General features: G+C 39.7%; 1 protein-coding gene across 1 annotated transcript in view; it reads left to right on the forward strand.

Annotated features, from left to right (window-relative positions):
* Positions 1-19,106, forward strand: part of LOC126412379 (odorant receptor coreceptor-like) — a 242,640-nt gene that overhangs the window by 47,209 nt on the left and 176,325 nt on the right. The window contains exon 2 of the mRNA XM_050081950.1: positions 15,847-16,392. Coding sequence (XP_049937907.1) covers positions 15,847-16,392 — 546 coding nt within the window. The remainder of the gene's footprint in view (positions 1-15,846; positions 16,393-19,106) is intronic.

Below are 19,106 nucleotides of genomic sequence, written 5' to 3' on the forward strand. Positions count from 1 at the left end.
CGTTCGTGCTGGACGTGCAGACCGCGTGAGACGACGCTTCATCCAGTCCCAAACATGCTCAATGGGGGACAGATCCGGAGATCTTGCTGGCCAGGGTAGTTGACTTACACCTTCTAGAGCACGTTGGGTGGCACGGGATACATGCGGACGTGCATTGTCCTGTTGGAACAGCAAGTTCCCTTGCCGGTCTAGGAATGGTAGAACGATGGGTTCGATGACGGTTTGGATGTACCGTGCACTATTCAGTGTCCCCTCGACGATCACAAGTGGTGTACGGCCAGTGTAGGAGATCGCTCCCCACACCATGATGCCGGGTGTTGGCCCTGTGTGCCTCGGTCGTATGCAGTCCTGATTGTGGCGCTCACCTGCACGGCGCCAAACACGCATACGACCATCATTGGCACCAAGGCAGAAGCGACTCTCATCGCTGAAGACGACTCGTCTCCATTCGTCCCTCCATTCACGCCTGTCGCGACACCACTGGAGGCGCGCTGCACGATGTTGGGGCGTGAGCGGAAGACGGCCTAACGGTGCGCGGGACCGTAGCCCAGCTTCATGGAGACGGTTGCGAATGGTCCTCGCCGATACCCAAGGAGCAACAGTGTCCCTAATGTGCTGGGAAGTGGCGGTGCGGTCCCCTACGGCACTGCGTAGGATCCTATGGTCTTGGCGTGCATCCGTGCGTCGCTGCGGTCCGGTCCCAGGTCGACGGGCACGTGCACCTTCCGCCGACCACTGGCGACAACATCGATGTACTGTGGAGACCTCACGCCCCACGTGTTGAGCAATTCGGCGGTACGTCCACCCGGCCTCCCGCATGCCCACTATACGCCCTCGCTCAAAGTCCGTCAGCTGCACATACGGTTCACGTCCACGCTATCGTGGCATGCTACCAGTGTTAAAGACTGCGATGGAGCTCCGTATGCCACGGAAAACTGGCTGACACTGACGGCGGCGGTGCACAAATGCTGCGCAGCTAGCGCCATTCGACGGCCAACACCGCGGTTCCTGGTGTGTCCGCTGTGCCATGCGTGTGATCGTTGCTTGTACAGCCCTCTCGCAGTGTCCAGAGCAAGTATGGTGGGTCTGACACACCGGTGTCAATGTGTTCTTTTTTCCATTTCCAGGAGTGTAGATTGCATGTTACACATGTCGGCTAAGCCCTTTCCACGACTGTCTGAAAGTATGAAAATATCTTCTTTTTTCTTCTTACCTGTATTGGTAGATATCTTGTTTGCACGATAAGTATGTTCCATGTATTTTATGGTATTTCCTTTCTTGTTATTACAGGACTTCGTAGGCCTACTGAAATGATTTGTGGTCGCTGCATTTGATGAAAGTACTTCCTTTCTTTGGCTCTTTTCACATATTTCATATTCATCACACGTTAAAAATTCAAACTTATTTGCTTGTGGGAGACGAAAGTTGTTTCCGTTACGATTAACACGACAAAACTTTTTAGGCCTAATAAAGTTACCGTTTTGTTCGTTTACAACCGTTTCACTACCCTTTGAATGGTCTATCACTTCTTCCAGCTTCTGTACACTATCTATCACTGATTAAAGCTTCTCTACACATAGTTTAGCTAACATAAGATCATATTTTAATGAAGAAGTCGTGCATTCTTCTTCGCATTCCGTTTGTAAACACACGATATGACGATAGTTACAGTGCACATTTCCACAGTCACAGGTCATGTTTTTTTCCTCTAAGACATTTAAACATTGACGATGGATCCATTTTTGTGACCATGAACATAATTTAACACCATATTTCACCTTCTTACTGCATTTTACACACACAGGATTTAAAAACTCGTAATTTTCCGCGGATCGGTTTATTAGTACGTCTACACGCGCCGCCATCTTACAGGAGAATATTAAACACAAACTGCTGTAATCCAATAGAGAAACAAACAGGACTTAAAAGTGTATACTATGCAGTGTTACAGAAAGATGTTTTAAAAATTTCAGACGTTGTAAAGGATGAAATTTGCAACATTTTGATATAAGGAACCAACAGCAGTAAAAGTGAAGTAAAGTTTCAGCAGTTACCACTGAGCTGTTGAAAATCCACCCACTACCTGTATGAGAAGTTACACAGTGATGCTCTCAGTAAACATTTGGGTTGTACTCTTTGGAGATACACTTACCAGATCATTTGAATTATGCATAGTGTTTGAAATTTCTGGACAAGGCATTTCCTGTACTTCTGGAGGTCATTCCCTTGCAATTGTGCTCCAGTTTATGGTTTCAGAATGATGGTGCTCCAATGTACTTTGATCGTCAGCCCTGGGCACATCTCACACAGAACTTCAGGCAGAGAGTAATTAGAAGGGGATGTCGGGATTCCCAGTCTGTTTGGCCTATGCACTCCCCTGACTTTCTTCTCTGGGGTCTGTAAAGCCCCTTGTGTACTCAACATCAGTAGGAGCAGTACCTGAGCTTGTTGGGTGTATCTTTACAGCATTTGATACTGCCAGAGGAGAGCGCAGAATATTATAGAGAATCAGACAAAACATGGCTCATTGTTACATATTATGTAACGAACTTTGTGTTCATCAAATTGAACATTTGCTCTACAGTAGTGATGCAACAGATTTGGTTTATCATTTGATTGCACTCTACTATCAATAAAGGTGTTCCAAAGTACTGTAGAATGGTGTTTCATTTAGCCTACTGAATGCATAGAAAATGCATAGTGCTGTAGAAACTTTATATCATATTTCTAGCTGCAGGTTTCTTATTGAAAAATATTCTGAATTTAACATTATAAAATGTCCTAAATTTTTAAAACGTCACTCTGTAACACCCTGTGTAGTACTAGGGATAATTTGCAAGCAATGAACAAAATTAATGAATGGGGCAATGAGTATTAATCACTGCTTTGCCTGGATTTTGCAGATTTCGAGAAACATTTTCTTTCAGTATATATATACATGAAATCTGTAGTAGCATCCCATACAGAACAAGCATTGATTCATCACATGTTAGTATAATGAAGAATGCATTAATTGATACTACAGCTTCCATTAGTGTTCATCAGGAGTGTAGGAAATTTAGGATTGAAAGAGGGCGTAGCAAGGAGGTTCTAGAAAAACAAAACAGTTCTGCGGACCTCTCTACAAAACAGTATGCAATGTGGCATCAAACAGGCAAGTGGTAATCTCTGTGAAATCATCTAAAGTGACAATGTTCAGTCAGTGATGCAGGCATGTACACTAAGGTGACAGAAGTCATGGGATAGTGATATGCTCATGTGCAGATGATGATAGTATCACATACACAAGGTATACAAGGGCAGTGCATTGGTGGGGCTGTCATTTGTAGTCATGTGGTTCATGTGAAAAGGTTTCTGACATGATTATGGCCATACGTAGTTGGAGATAGATGCATGGGACACTCCATAAGGGAAATCACAGTGTCAGAAGCATGCAGAGAATACTGAATTTCAGGCATTACCTCTCACCACAAACAACATAGTGACTGATGACCATTATTATTTAATGACCGAGAGCAGCGGTATTGGCTTAAAATTGTTAGTGCTAACAGACAAGCAACTCTGCATCAAATAACCACAGAAATCAACTTGGGATGTATGACCAACGTAACCTTTAGGACAGTGCATAGAAATATGGCAGTAATGGGCTATGGCAGCAGCCAACTAACCCGAATGCTTTTTCTATCAGCACAACATCACCTTCAGCACCTCTCCTGGGCTTGTAACCATATTGGTGGATTGGAGGACCCTAGATGCTGGAAAACTGTGGTGGCCTGGTTAGATGACCAGTGATTTCAGTTGGTAAGAGCTGATGGTAGGGTTCAAGTGTAGTGTAGATCCCATGAAGCTATGGACCCAAGTTGTCAACTAGGCACTGTGCGTGCTCATGGTGGCTTCATAATGGTGTGGGCTGTGTTTATATGGAATGGACTGGGTATACTGGTTCAACTGAACTGATCACTCACTAGGAATGGTTATTTTTGGTTACTTGGAGACCGTTTGCAGCCATTCATGGACTTCACATTCCCAAACAAAGATGAAACCTTTATGGATGGTAATGCACCAAGTTTCCAGGCCACAATTGTTTGCAACTGGTTTGGAGGACATTCTGAACAATTTGAGTGAATGATTTGGCCACTCACTGAACATTCATGGGCCATAATCAAGAAGTCAGTTTGCGCATAATTTCCTGTACCAGCAACACTTTCGCAATTATGGATGGCTATAGAGGCTACATGGCTCAGTATTTCTACAGGGGCTTCCAGCAGTTTGTCGAGTCCATGGCATATCAAGTTGGTGCAATACACTGTGCAGAAGGAGGTCTGATGCAATATTAGGAGGTATCCCATGACTTTTGTCACCTCAGTGCATATCAGTGAAAGAGTGCATCTTATTACACAGAGATTCTCACTCTCCTGCTCCTCTGCTTCCTACCACACATGGAGCTGTAAATGCCACAGGTTGACTTTTGGCAGGAGACTATGAGTCAACACATTACTCCTGGCTTCTATAGTCATCATCGAGGGGGAGTCAAATGAAAAATCTGAACTATTTTTAGTGGAATACAAGTGTATCATTATTTGACAGACTTCCTGTCTCCTGAATGAGATTTTCACTCTGCAGCAGAGTGTGCTCTGATATAAAACTTCCTGGCAGATTAAAACTGTGTGCCAGATCGAGGCTTGCACCAGGGACCTTTGCCACTCGCAGGCAAGTGCTCTACCAACTGAGCTACCCAAGCGCGACTCACAACCCATCATCACAGCTTCAATTCTGCCAATACCTTGGCTTCTGCCTTCCAGATGCAGAAGAGCTCCTGCGAAGTTTGGATGGTAGGAGACAAGGTATTGGCATAATTGAAGCTGTGAGGATGTGTTGTGAGTTGTGCTTGGGTAGCTCAGTTGGTAGAGCACTTGCCGCGAGTGGCAAAGGTCCTGAGTTTGAGTATCAGTCCGGCACACAGTTTTAATCTGGCAAGAAGTTCCATATCAGTGCACACTCTGCTGCAGAGTGAAAATCTCATTCTGGAAACATCCCCCAGGCTGTGGCTAAGCCGTGTCTCTGCCATATCCTTACATCACTGGTAACAGTACCGGCAACTTACAAACAAAAGTCTGAAATATCAGTTATTAATGACAGTATTAAGGTTTTCATTTGACTCCCATTCATATTTTAAAGTTATTGGGCGATTAGGATTTTTGACAAAAAAAAGAAAAGAAAAACAGTTCATGTCCCATTATACTGCTTCAGTGTATCTCAAGTAACAGTTTAGTTCCAAGAATGGTATAAAATACTGTTCAAACCATTCAAGATTTGTGTATATTGACCCCACGAGACTTTAACCAGTTTTCGTTACCAAAACCACTACAATTCCTGAGTCATAGTGGATATATCTGGTGATAAATATGACACAATAGTACACTCAAGAGAACTATTTTATCATAATAATCAACATGGTACAACATACATAAAATAATTAACGCAGTCTGAAAAACAACAGTATTTGTTATCTCTGTCTCTAAAGAAGGCAAACATTTTGATTGCGCAGGAATATTTCCCACTATTGACAATTTTTATATCAATCATTAAACAATTATTGTGGTGATCGCTAGGTAGAACCCTTCCCCATCCCCCTCCAGTGTGGAGCACTATTGAAAATAAAGAGTGGTTTCATAAAAGTAGTTGTTGCAGGTTAAACACACCATTGAAAAAGAAATATGATGAAAAACACTAGACATGAAAATGCAGAAGTACAAAACAGTAACGAGAAGGAAATATAATAAAAATTAGATCCAGATTAGAAACAGGTGTCCTCATAGCATCTAGTTCCTTGCTACAAACAAGATAATTTGAGGAGTCATTCATGCTTTGGGTGGCAACACTGTGACAATAATAAATACAAGCAAAGAAATTTGCTTTTGTATGTCATAAATGAAAGCAAACTTAATAGAACACAGTAACACATAATACACAATAGAGGATGTATCAAAAAGAATCATCCAATTAGGCATGTCTATATTTCTGAAACTAATTTTTGATGAATGGGAAACTCTAAAAGTTTTTGTTCATACCTTTTCATAGTTTTTCAATTGCCCCCCCTTGAGATGCACAGCATAAGTCGATACGATAGTCAAAATGTTCCCACACTGCATCAAGCATGTCGTAAGTTAACAGCTTCCACAACTGCTGTTATGTGATGTCTCAGTTCATTCATTGTTGTTGATAATGGATGCACATAAACAGAGTCTTTTATAAACCCCCACAAGAACTAATCACATACAGTCAGGTAGGCCACTAATGCAAGCCTGAATGATTTAGTCCAGTACAACTGATCCATTGTTCAGTAATTGTTTGAGATAAAGAAATCCCACACTTCCAGATGCCAGTGTCACAGTCGCCCCATCCTGTCGGTAAGTGAAGTTTTACCAATCAGTCTCCAATTATGGGAAAAGAAAGTTCCCAAGCATTTCAAGATATGTGCTTCCTGTAACAGTGTTCTTGGCAAAGAAAAATGGTCCACACAACTTTTCTGATGAAACTGCACAAAACATATTAAATTTTGGAGAGTCCCTCTCATGTTGTACAATTTTGTGTCATTATCCTATACCTCATATTCTCACATTATGATGGTTCACCTTTCCATTTAAATGAAATGTTGCCTCATCACTAAACACTAAGCATGGAAGAAAACTGTCATCCTCCATCTTACCAGAAGAACTCCACACATTGTTGTTTGTCACCTTCACAAAGAGCTTGCAGTCACTGAATTTTGTGTGGTTTCATGTGTAAATGTTGATGCAACACATGTCAGAGGGACATTGGGGGCATGCTGAGCTGTCAAGCTGCATTGCAAATGGATTTCTGTGGACTCCTTGAGAAACTATAGTGGATGTGTTGAGTATCTGTGTCAGGGGATGGCCCAGCGATTTGCCTTTACACAAATAACATGTTTCTCAGAATTGTTAATACTATTGTCTAATATTCTTTCCTGTAGGAGGATCCACACCACATCTAGTACAAAAGTTATTCTGAACAGTTATTACTGACCCTCACTGCACAACACGTAAAACACAAAATGCTTTCTGTTGTCCTGACACCGTTTTTACTAGAACTGAAGTGGGCACACACTGCTGCTAGCTAGTGGGAACTATGTAAAAATCAAGAGTTTGCTCTTCTCAATGGTGCACTGTTCATGCACATATCTCAAATAACATAATAGTCACAATTTTTTTAATTGGGTGATTCTTTTTGATACAACCTGTATTTTGAGTACAAATTTATGCAGTCACATAATTAGGAAAGCAGTATATGAAGTTCATGTGAGAACAGTGAGTCCAATTTGTAAGACATGGATATTACAAATTCTTAACAATTATAGAGGTTGTATATGAACACAACAGAAGGAATGACCTGGGTAAGTCATTACCTACTCAATGATGTAGTCAGTGAAGTGTGTCAGTAATCAGTGATAGCGGCCAAAAAGGGACTGTGTTACCAATGGCATTGTCAGTGTATTGCCTGGGTTTCAGTGGTAGACTGTTGTACAACAGTCTGAGGTGCCTTCTGTACTTCTTCATGAGTTGCCTTGTCACCGCCTAAAGTCCATTCTGGCTTTAATCTCGTTCAGAAACTGTGGACATGCAACCATTTAGGCTGATGCCCAAGGTACTGTGACTTCTGTTTAAAACTTTATGAGGACCTGAATAGGAGGGCTGTAATGATGGATGCACTGATTCATCCCTTAACATGACATACTTGCAGCTTTTGGAGTCTTGGTATATGAATGCCAACGGCGAACCATGTGAGTGAAGAGGAGGAGAAGGTATACAAATGTGAACTATGTCCTTTTTAACCTTGCTTACAGTTTTGGCAATGCCAGTATTTCATGTACATCTGTAGCCTCCATGAGTTCCACAGGTAAAATCATGATTTCTGCCAATGTTGCCTTGAATGTGGAACATACCCCCAGCAACATACACCAAAGGGCCTCTTGCCATTCTCCTCCATGGCACATTAGTGCTCCTTTAAAAGTGAGGTGCCAGCTTCTCTGCCAACCCTTTCCTCTGAGGATGGTAGGCAGTGGTGCAAATTCATTTGAACCCACACATTTTGTAATTGTTGGCGAACAGTGCAGATTCAAATTGTCTTCCCCATACGTGTTACAACAGGCTGGCCTGTTGTTACATGTACAGGGAAGCCAAAACAAGATAGTCACAACTCTGAGAAGGCTTTCACCATCGATTCTGCTTAATATCTGTCAATGGTGTTGCCTTCACCCATTGTAACACCCTGTCAATCACCTAAGAATGTTCCAGAAACCACCAGATGCTCGTAATTATCCCACAAGGTTGCAGCCTCCCAGTTGGGATATCAAATTTGGCCAATGGTGGGCTCATGCACCGCCTAAAATTACTTCTCTAACTATCTATGCATACTTGAGCCAACCATCAGCAATCATGCTTCATACAAGGCCATACAAAACTCTCAGTCACTAACTGAACTGACAGACATATACCAGGGTGTGCCAGGCTGTGCAAACATTTGAATATAGTTATTCTACATGGCTTGGGAGTAAATGGCCATATGTGGCCTGTGATGTGTCGCATCACAATTTACAACGCAAAGTAAGTACTTGGAAACATTCAAATTTAAGACTCATTGTATCATCTGTTAACAATTATAGTGTGTCATAAAAGTACTGAGCTTCTGTAATTTGGGCCACATCAGTGGCGTTTCACAGCAGATTAATCCTTGACAGAAAGTCTGCAACTAAATTGTCAGTCCCCTTGATGTATTTCACAGTCATTGAAAATTATCCAGTAAATTCTAGATGCCTGAAATTGCAGGGAGGACAGACTCTGCTTGGAGTTTCTAGTTGTCTCTGCCAGTGGGCCCAACATGTTCCAATGTATCCACTGTACCTTTTGTACCCACATTGTTGATTTCTGTGGTTTTAAAGTTTGTGGACAGTTTATAGTGACTAAGGAAGTTTGAACCTATAACTGGAAGTACAATTTAGTGTCTCAAAAATTCCACACAAAGCTGTGATGCAGTTCCCAGTTGATTATTAAAAATGGTGCACTGTTGTGTTGTTAACAGCCCATAAAGATATCACCCCATGTTTAGCACCTTCACATGAATGTTCATAAGAGATGGTGCTAACTGCTCAGCCTGAGTCAATAAGAAAGCGTCTTTGTGATACTCAATCTGATACAAATGTTCTCGGACCCTTAGGTGGCGAAACATCACACACAATTTTAGCATCATACCCTGTTAATTTGGAATCTTGTGCTATCTCCAGTGTGCCTATGTGTGGTGGTTGCACCTGGTATGAAAAACTGCAGAGCAGGTTGCACTTATGTGCAGATTTGCCAAATATTGCATGGTGCAACAGAAGTATGCTGAGTGATGTTCCTCTGTGTGTTGCTGAATGATAGATGTGGTCCATGCAACCAACATTGTGCTTTCCAGATCTAGCACTTGTGAAGTTTTGTCTGACTCCAACAGTGCTCATGTAGTCTGTGCTCAACAAGCAGGTCCAGCTCCCAGCTCCACATGTGATTGGAAGTGCTCAAAGAATGATCGGGTTGCACCCATTCCATTGCAGAGGCCTTGCTACTTGCACTGTACTGAAGTTACATATTGTAACACAACTAGCTTGGTTTTGCCTCTGCTGAAGCACAAAAATCCAGTCTGCTAAATCAAGTTTGCTGTTGATAGGATGCCCCTAAATGGCGACTAATACTGTATGCAAAGTCAATGGTAACTTCAGAAACCAGATCCTCCATAAAGCAGTGTCGGGCAAGATGTCACCCCCACAGATGACCGAAGGTGCCACCGGAATTGTGATGGTTCTTATTGTCCAGTGTATCTTTGTAAAGTATCTGGTGCATTTGCAGTTCTTGCAACTTTGATAAATGAGATAATAAGTACTTTTTTAACATATCAAACTTGTTTACGATAGGGATGCTGTTACTATGTCACTAACCATGGTAGTGTGTTCTGCTAAAACATTTAAAACTTTCACAAACTAATGATTGTTTTCAGTGATACTTTTTGGTGGCATGGCAATTTTCTTGCAAGCAGGACCATGTGCCCATGACTACAGGTGCCGCCCAGGGACTATCACTGGCTTCTATGATGCCTTTTGCCAACTGTCAGTCTATGAACTCTTCCACAACTGGTTGCAAATGCTTTGGTATATAATGTGACTTACTATAAAATGGAGCATTATTTCCTGCTAGTATGCAATGTTCGGTAACAAGAATTGCAGGTAATGGACCTTGTTCAGGAAAAAAATCTTTAAAGTGTAACAGTAATGCTTCCATAGCTTGCCAATCACTGCCCTGCAATGACCCTCTTTGTCATACAACGCAGACTAACTGATGGTATGCTTGTAGCTGTGGTCAATACATGACCTATCTATAGCGTTTTGCCCGTATGCATGGCAACTCATGCCCAGAAAGACTGCTAAATGCACACCTGGCAGGTGTTAAAGATGACTCACAACAATTACTACTATTAAAAGCAGACAGGTCAGAAGGTGCACACAGCTATACAAATATTATCCTCAAATTAAAATGACCACCCCTATGATCCACACAATGAAAATGGCCAGGTAAACAAAATACTTCTCAATCACTGCCCTACATTGTGTGAAGCATTGACTGCAAGATGAGTGAAACTGCTGTGGTGATGATGGTGATATCAGAAATTGGCACCATTGGTAGTGGCACCAGGTCACTTCTGACCACCGGTTAAGTTGTTACTGCTCAGGTCAGGATATTTAGTGGGCAAGGAGGCTGAGCAGGTGAGTGCCTCACCCAACAGGCCAAAGGCAGCAGTTTGCAGACACTTGTTACAGCTCTTCGCCAGGGGGAGGCTCAGGCTTGTCTGCATCTTCTTTCAGTCATGGAGATTACCAGACAGCAGTGACAGCTTGCATTCCCACTGAACCTGGCTGCCTGTGGTCTTGGTGGGGAAGTATTCACTCAGACAGTAGGTAACACATCACCATTCACCAATCAGGTTATCCTGCAACTGGGGAAACAATCATTCCTTTTGAATCAGAGATGCAGATGAGATGACCACACACTGAGTCTTCTGAAACAGGGTATTTAAACTGGACATAACTCATTGCAGCTAGCAATGCAGTCATTTGCCCTCATTACCTGGAGGCTTCAGTGGACTTTTCCCTATTGTGGTGACTCAGTTATTGTCAGTCCTGTTGCCTTTGCACTTTCCATCAGTGCTATGACACCATCAAGAGGCTGAGCTTGGATGGAGTGGACATTACATGTTACAGCTCCATATTGCGGGTCTCAAAGAATGATGCATTGGATACTGTCATACTGCACAGTTTGTGCCTCATGATTATGGCTCAGCTCAATGTGAAAATCTGTTACAAGTGTCATTCTGCCATCTGCAGAATTGGCACTCTGTGCATGCCCCAGATACTGACTCTGGCACGGGTCAATTTGGTTCTGTGCCATCCGTGCCAAGTAATAATTTTAAAGATCTATATACTCACACAGAAATTGGATCTACTAGGCAACATTATGGTTAATGTAATGGGTGTAATATTATTTTCAAATCAGTGTTAATGTGTGATGGAAAGAAATTAGCTGGTCTGAATCAAACAGCTCAGTGTAAAACTTCTCATGGCTGAGGTTCACAGCCGTGTAGAATTTTTTACAAGTCATCGTAATCACCTTTGATCATAGGAATTATTTTTTTCACAACTGCAATTTTGGCCTTTGGGCCATTTTCAAGTGGTAACACAAAGGCTAAAGGAATACAAAAATGAAGCACAGAGTGTACCCATATATACAGAAATACACAAACATGTTATTTCAGATGTTACCAATACAAATGCAAATCAAAGTAAATTTTCACTGTAGAAGTACAGTAACATTACATGAATGTGTTATGTTACCAATGTCAACATTTCATGTAATTTACATTATTTCACAATGTACACAGATTTGTACTTGTCTGATGTTACTGTATTTCTACAGTGCAAAGACCTGATTTTGACAATGACAGTTTACATGTCAAAGGATTCTAAACCCTGACTTTGACTGAAGCAAAATTTAAGTCACATGTTATTTTCAACATTTTTGTAATGTACTACTGTCTACACAACATGTTTTTGTAGCTCTTTGTATACAAGTACACTCTGTACACACTTCTAGATTTTGCAGTAACATGTGAAAATGGCCCAAAAGGTCGAAATTGCAGTTGTGAAATAAATAATTCTTACCATCAATGGCGAATGTGATGTCCCTTAAAAAACCTTCAGTGTAAGTTAATAAGTAATTATTTGAAGTGTAACTACCACTAATTAAACTATGATCCAAAAGAAGTAATTTTTTTTAGAATTAAAAGTAATTATGGTTTGTTCTTCTGGTATACAATTGCATTCTGCCTGTAGTTTAGAAGTGATAAATCTAATTAGTGTAAATAAGCTTCTTAAGCTGGATAACGTAATAAATTTATCCACATAGAAAAAGCTTCTCATATTGCCCTGAAGGTATGTTTAAAACTATTTACCATTGTGCGGCTACTAAAAGTATTACAACATAATCTAGTTTGAAGATTTTCTGAAGAAGATAAATTTCATTCAAACAACTTTGTTGAGGGTTCCCAAACATATTAACAGAAACTGTAAACATATTCTTCAATTTTTTTTTCTTGTACACCCACTTCAGTAAATGGAAGAACTTTAAACTAGTCTTTTGTGTTTCTTCTAACAATTTTAGTAATGTCTAGCATTAGTATTCATTAGATATGCTTTTGCTCTATAGATATAAGTACTGCCACAATAGCTGGCCATTGTGGCCGAGCAGTTCTAGGTGCTTCAGTCTGGAACCGCACAACCGCTACGGTTGCAGGTTTGAATCCTGCCTCTGGCATGGATGTGTGTGATGGCCTTAGTTTAGTTAGGTTTAAGTAGTTCTAAGTTCTAGGGGAAAGATGACCTCAGATGTTAAGTCCCATAGTGCTCCGAGCCATTTGAACCATTTCAAACGCCACAGTAGTGATTATTATTTTTATTAGAAGTCAAAAATACTAATAATATATTTCCACAAGATTGTCTCCATAGCCAAATGATTTGCAGTCAGCCACTCAGAACATGCATAAGGACTAATCCATGAGTGGCGTTTAGTTACTTTACTTGTGTTTTCACAAAATACACTATTTTTTTGCTCTTTCCCTTTTTACCACCAAAATTTTTGAAATTATTGCTGAAAATAATGATGATTATCAGTTTTGTTTACACCTCTTATACAGTTATCATTTTTTTTGGAAGTGTTTTAAATTTAAGTGATTTTTGATCTGCCTATAGTTTCTTTACTTCTATTATCAAATTTTTTAAGCATTCATATCTTTGTCTTTTTTAAGCAACATTTTTAATGAAGACAGTTTTTTACTCATGAGCAATGTGTACATTGTTAAATTGTGTTTTAGCCATTAGGACATATAGAAACAAATGATCATGAATGTAAAGAATTCTTTGTAAATATAATTTCATGGTTAATGGAGATAAAATTTCCATATTTACAGAATATTTTATACTGATAGTTTCTGTGTAAAGTACTCGAAAATCCTAATACACACAGTCTTTACAACACACATGGTGCTTCTTGTTCATCATATCACAATGTTAATAAAAGTAATTATCTAAACTCTTATCAGTGTTATATTTTTACACATTTTCTTCTGCATACAGTTAACATTTATTTATTATAGATATACCCATATAGCTAACATTCCTTTCCCTTGGATTTGACATGTTTTTGAACTTCCCACTGTTCCTCCTACTAAAAACAATACATTTTGGTTACTGGTCCCAATGGGAAGTGTGCAGATAGTGGGTTAACACAAAACTGCTTAGCTAATGTTGCAGACAAAAATAATTTTGTTAGCTGTAAAATTTCCTGTCGAAAATAAATTGCAGTAAAATACCAATAGTATGTAGCAAGTGATATGTTTTGCCATATTATCATTAATGTTGCAGCATCTAAATTTATACTCATAGAACTTGAGTTATTAAGAAAAATTTAAATTAAAATTAGAATTCAAACTGTCTAACCATAATTAGTTTTATACCTAAAATTTTATTTTTGCTGTCTAGTGTGTTAAAATTTTTAGGAATTTTTTATGAATGTACATCACAATACAGAATGTTAAAGCACACCTTGGTTTAGAGAAATGTTTTATTTTTTCTTAAAAGTATTGTTTTTGTTGGTTTCTACAGCTTTCCACATTTGCAGACTGAATAAAGAAATACAAATACAAATATAAACTGAACTGGCATCATTAGGGCCTGTCATTCAAAGTCTATTACTACTCTCAACCAGTGCTATAATGTGACTGAAAACAGCTCAGAGTTCATCACCACAAATGCTCCACGTGGCTCTACATGCATGACAAACCACAGTTCACCCAAAATACAAATATAAGTGACACAGTCTTCTATATTTTCGTGTTCTAGAGGGAATTACAGTTTGGACAGCAAAAAATTTTTCTTCCCTTGCAGAACACTATTTTATTCTTAAATCAAACTGATAATGCACCATAAACTATTATTTTTACTGCCAGTAATAACAAATTAATACTTTTTTCTAAGATCTTTCCCCGGAAACCACAAATCACAGTTTTCACTGCTGAGCCCTGAACTTGCATTCACTCACATAGTTTTGTATCAATTCTCTGATGACTACTACTTAGCACTAAAATATTGTTGATCTTCTTAAATGCTCCCTTCCTATTGTTTGCATATATCTTATGCTTTCTATTATCAAACTATCTGTGCCCTCACTGGGACCTGTCTATCCTTTGTTATGAGTCTACAAAATAATGAAGCTACTGCAGATGCAGTATACATCTGCTGCTAGAGATGCAGTGTCTCTTGGTTTTGGTAATTTGGAAGATTTAACTGCACACCAGTTGTCTAATATTGACATAATGTTACATTGGAAAACTGCAGCTCACATCTGTTCTGATTCTGCTGTGCAGCTTCCAAATCATATTGAAAGTCCTAGTTTTATAACTGTGTAGCAATACCATCTGAGCTACCGAAGCACGACTCACGCCTGGTCCTCACAGCTTTACTTCTACCAGTATCTCGTCTCCTGCCTTCCAAACTTCACAGAAGCTCTCCTGCGAACCTTGCAGAACTAGCACTCCTGAAAGAAAGGATATTGTGGAGACATGGCATAGCCACAGCCTGGGAGATGTTTCCAGAATGAGATTTTCACTCTGCAGCGGAGTGTGTGCTGATATGAAACTTCCTGGCACATTAAAAATGTGTGCGCGACCGAGACTCGAACTCGGGACCTTTGCCTTTCGCGGGCAAGTGCTCTACCATCTGAGCTACCGAAGCATGACTCACGCCCGGTCCTTACAGCTTTACTTCTGCCAGGCCTGTTCCAACTAGCTAGTTGTTTCCTATGCACAGTAATCTATGAAAAAAATCCTGAAGATGCCTCTGCTTCTTTTATTCTATGAGCTCTTCATTTGACTTGTGGGGACCGCATTCTATACCTAACTATCTGAGGAAAATCTGTCGGAGGCACTGGGAATTGAAAATGAGGCCTTCTGCACCAAAGGCAGTGATGTTAACCATTCAGCTACAAAAGAGGTCTTCATGAAAAACATATTGACAGATTTTGAACTGAAATCTGTATGAATATCATGAAAATCATGTTGATAATGCAGGTTTCCATTTCAGATTGACACACACTGTTAATGAAACACACTGCTCTCATTATTATAACAGTGTGTGGCTTTTATTAATAACCTTTTTATGCCAATGATTTATAATATATTTTTACTTTACAGAATAATTTCCATACTATACTTCACATATGGTTCGTTTGTGGCTTCAACTTGGCAGCTGCACCCACTAATTTCAGCACAATTGACATCAGCTGAAATGAGAAAGGAAAGTAATGGAACTTTTGAAGGCTTACCTAGAGAGCTGTGGGAGTTTCCTTTCAGAGCGCAATACCCATTTGATGCAAGGCAGCCATATGTCTACACTGTTGTTTTTCTATTACAAGGAACTTGTATATTTGTTTCTGGATGCATGATAGTTGTACTAGATATGATGTTTATTACACTAACATTACTCATATGTGGACAACTTGAAATACTCAAAGATAAACTTCGAAATATGAGAAACATAGCAACTGACCAAAGGCAAAATGAAGATATTGGTTTAGTGGGAAAAGCTCTGGAAAAACAAGCTCTGGAGAGACGTAAAATGATCCTGAACTCGAGTACTGACATAACTAAACAGGATGAAAATTTTAATGAAGATCTTGTAACTAAAAAGATAAATCTATTACTTGGTGAATGTGTAGAGCACCACAATATGCTACTGTCGTAAGTACATGAAAATTATGTATAATATCTTTATTTATTAAGGATATTTAATATTAATTTTATGATGATGTGCACATTTTCATATCACAGTCACATTACACTTTATGTTACATGAACTGTATTCCACAAATCCTACTGAACTGAGTCTCTCGGAACTGCAAAAGTCCGAAAAATGAACATTTTATTTAAGTTCTATGCTTTGACTTAAAGTGTGAAATATTACATTATAAAAAAGATAATATGATATGTAAAGAAATACATTTTAAAGCAAGTTAATTCATTTCACAGTAGCCTTAGGTATACAGGGTGTCCTCGTATGAATGGTCAGTATTCAGGGATAAGAGAGGAATGGTCATTTGAAGTAAAACTTCATATGGACATATGCCCTATTCCATATAGTTTCTGAGATAGATCACATTTAAAGTACATTGTTATTAATTTTCTGTATTATTCAATATTTTGTCAGACTTACACATGTAACCACAGATAGTAAGCATTGCAATATGTGTTTTACAAAGTATCAATTGAGAAATGAACATTTTTAACACACTCATCTCTAAGCATTATTGTGCATATCACACTGCAGCTGTTGCATGGTTCACAATAAATGTATGAATAACCCACTGTCAGCTTCAGTGTGTCTGTGCACTCTTGGGAGAACATGTTGTGTTGCTTGTCTGAGTGCCTCTCCATGTTCCCTAGTGAGGACAGCAGCATCCTTGATTTGACCAAGTATTTCATGTTGCATATTCATCTTTGTTTGCATAACTCAGAATTCATCCAACCTCATGAACAAAAATCTAACAGCATAAGATCTGGCGATTCTGATAGCCAGTTAGTTGTACCACTATGACTGATCCACCAATTGGGGTCACTGAAGTCCCTCACACATCTCGTAAAATGACAAGAAGCTCCATCATGATGGAAGTACATTGTGGTCTGTGTGACCAAGGGCACAAACGTTCTCACGGTGTTCAGCAAATGAATTTTCCAAAAAATGGAAGTAATTCTATCCTGTCATTTGCTCTTCTAAAATGACTGGACATGTCAACATATTACCAATCATGCCCTGCAAAACATTGATTGAAAAACTAACTTTGAAATTGATTTCCACCATAGCATGTGAATGTTCCTGTGACCACTGAAGATTATCATGGATATCGCTGACTCCATTCTTTGTAAAAGTGACTTCATCAGTGAGAAATATTAATGTAAGCAAATGACAATTGTCATTTAACCAACAACAAAATTCAAGTCAAGTGGCATTGTTGCCTGTGTGAAGATTATGGACATACTGTATGTGAAATGAGTACAGGTTTTTCTCATGTAATGTTCACCAAACATGTTTTCATGGGACACTAATATATGCAGAAAGTCACCATGTGGTGGTAACAGAACTACGGTGCATCATTTGTTGTTCATTCACAGATTGTTGAAGTATACATTCAGAAGAAAAATGGGATCTTGGAAGAATACCTGTTTCATGCAATGTACTAAAAACTCTGTTAAACACTCTACAATCAAGAATACGATGTGTCAGAAAGCCCTGACAGTTTTCATCGATAGCAGCAGGAGCACTATCACTGCAGAAGCTGTAAATGTACACCATATCTGCGTATTCTTAATTAGTATAGATATGTGGCATTTTAGCCAGCATGTGTACAAACCCAGTTGATCGATGCTTCTCTCTGACACATTCTCAATCCCTCGCACTACTTCACTCACAACCACCGTGAGCAATTGTGTGTTCAATAGTCTAGTTTAATGACAGAAAGACATCCCAAGAAAGGAGGCTGAAAGCAATGATGTACGTTGGGCTAGAATAATATATTAGAGATGTTGTGTTGGAAAGATACAGAGAATAGATAAAATAATGTGAACACCTCTGCTTACTTGGGAATAGCTTATTAATAAGGGGTTGGACTTCCATTTGCCGTAATAGAACTGTGATTCTTCTTAGAATACTGACATATAATGATTGTACAGTCTCCAGTGGAATGTTATGCCGCTGTTTGATCAAAACCTCTTCTAACTCCTGTAGTAAGGAGGGAAGCAGAAATCTGCTCCGGACTCTGCACTCCAATACTGCCCACAAGGGTTCAATAATGTTCAAGTTGGGGGACTGAGCTGGGCAGGGAACATGCTGCAGTTCAGTTGCATGCTCCTCATACCATGATTGTACTGTCCTGGCTGTGTGAATGAGTGTATTGTTGTCCTGAAATATGGCATCATTGTTGGGGAAAAACATTTGAATCACGAGATGTACATGATCATCTAAAATGGCTGTAACATGGCCTTTGAGAGTAATGATCAGACCAGCAGAATACCATGATATGGCTGCCCACACCATCACACTTCCACCTCCGTGCCTAACTGTTGGAATCAAGCCATCAGGATTGTGGGTTTCTTTTGGCATTCTCCAGGGGTAAACCCAACCCGATGTTGTAAATAACGAATAATGTGGCACAAGCAGTGTGAATGGGGGTGCACAAGCACACAGACTACTCTGAATTCACTCAACAAACGAAACAGAGAGGAATCTTCAGGCGTAAAAGTAACTTCGGCTGTACCCCGAGGGAGTGTTATAGGTCCATTTACATTCACAATATGTGACCAAGTGGACAACTTCGGTAGTTCCATGAGGCTTTACACAGGCGATGTTGCTATATACAGAGAAGTAGCGAAAAATTTTAGCGAACTGCAAGAAGACCTGT

The sequence above is a fragment of the Schistocerca serialis genome, chromosome 7, assembly GCF_023864345.2.
Source record: "Schistocerca serialis cubense isolate TAMUIC-IGC-003099 chromosome 7, iqSchSeri2.2, whole genome shotgun sequence".
Classification (NCBI taxonomy): Eukaryota; Metazoa; Arthropoda; class Insecta; order Orthoptera; family Acrididae; genus Schistocerca; species Schistocerca serialis.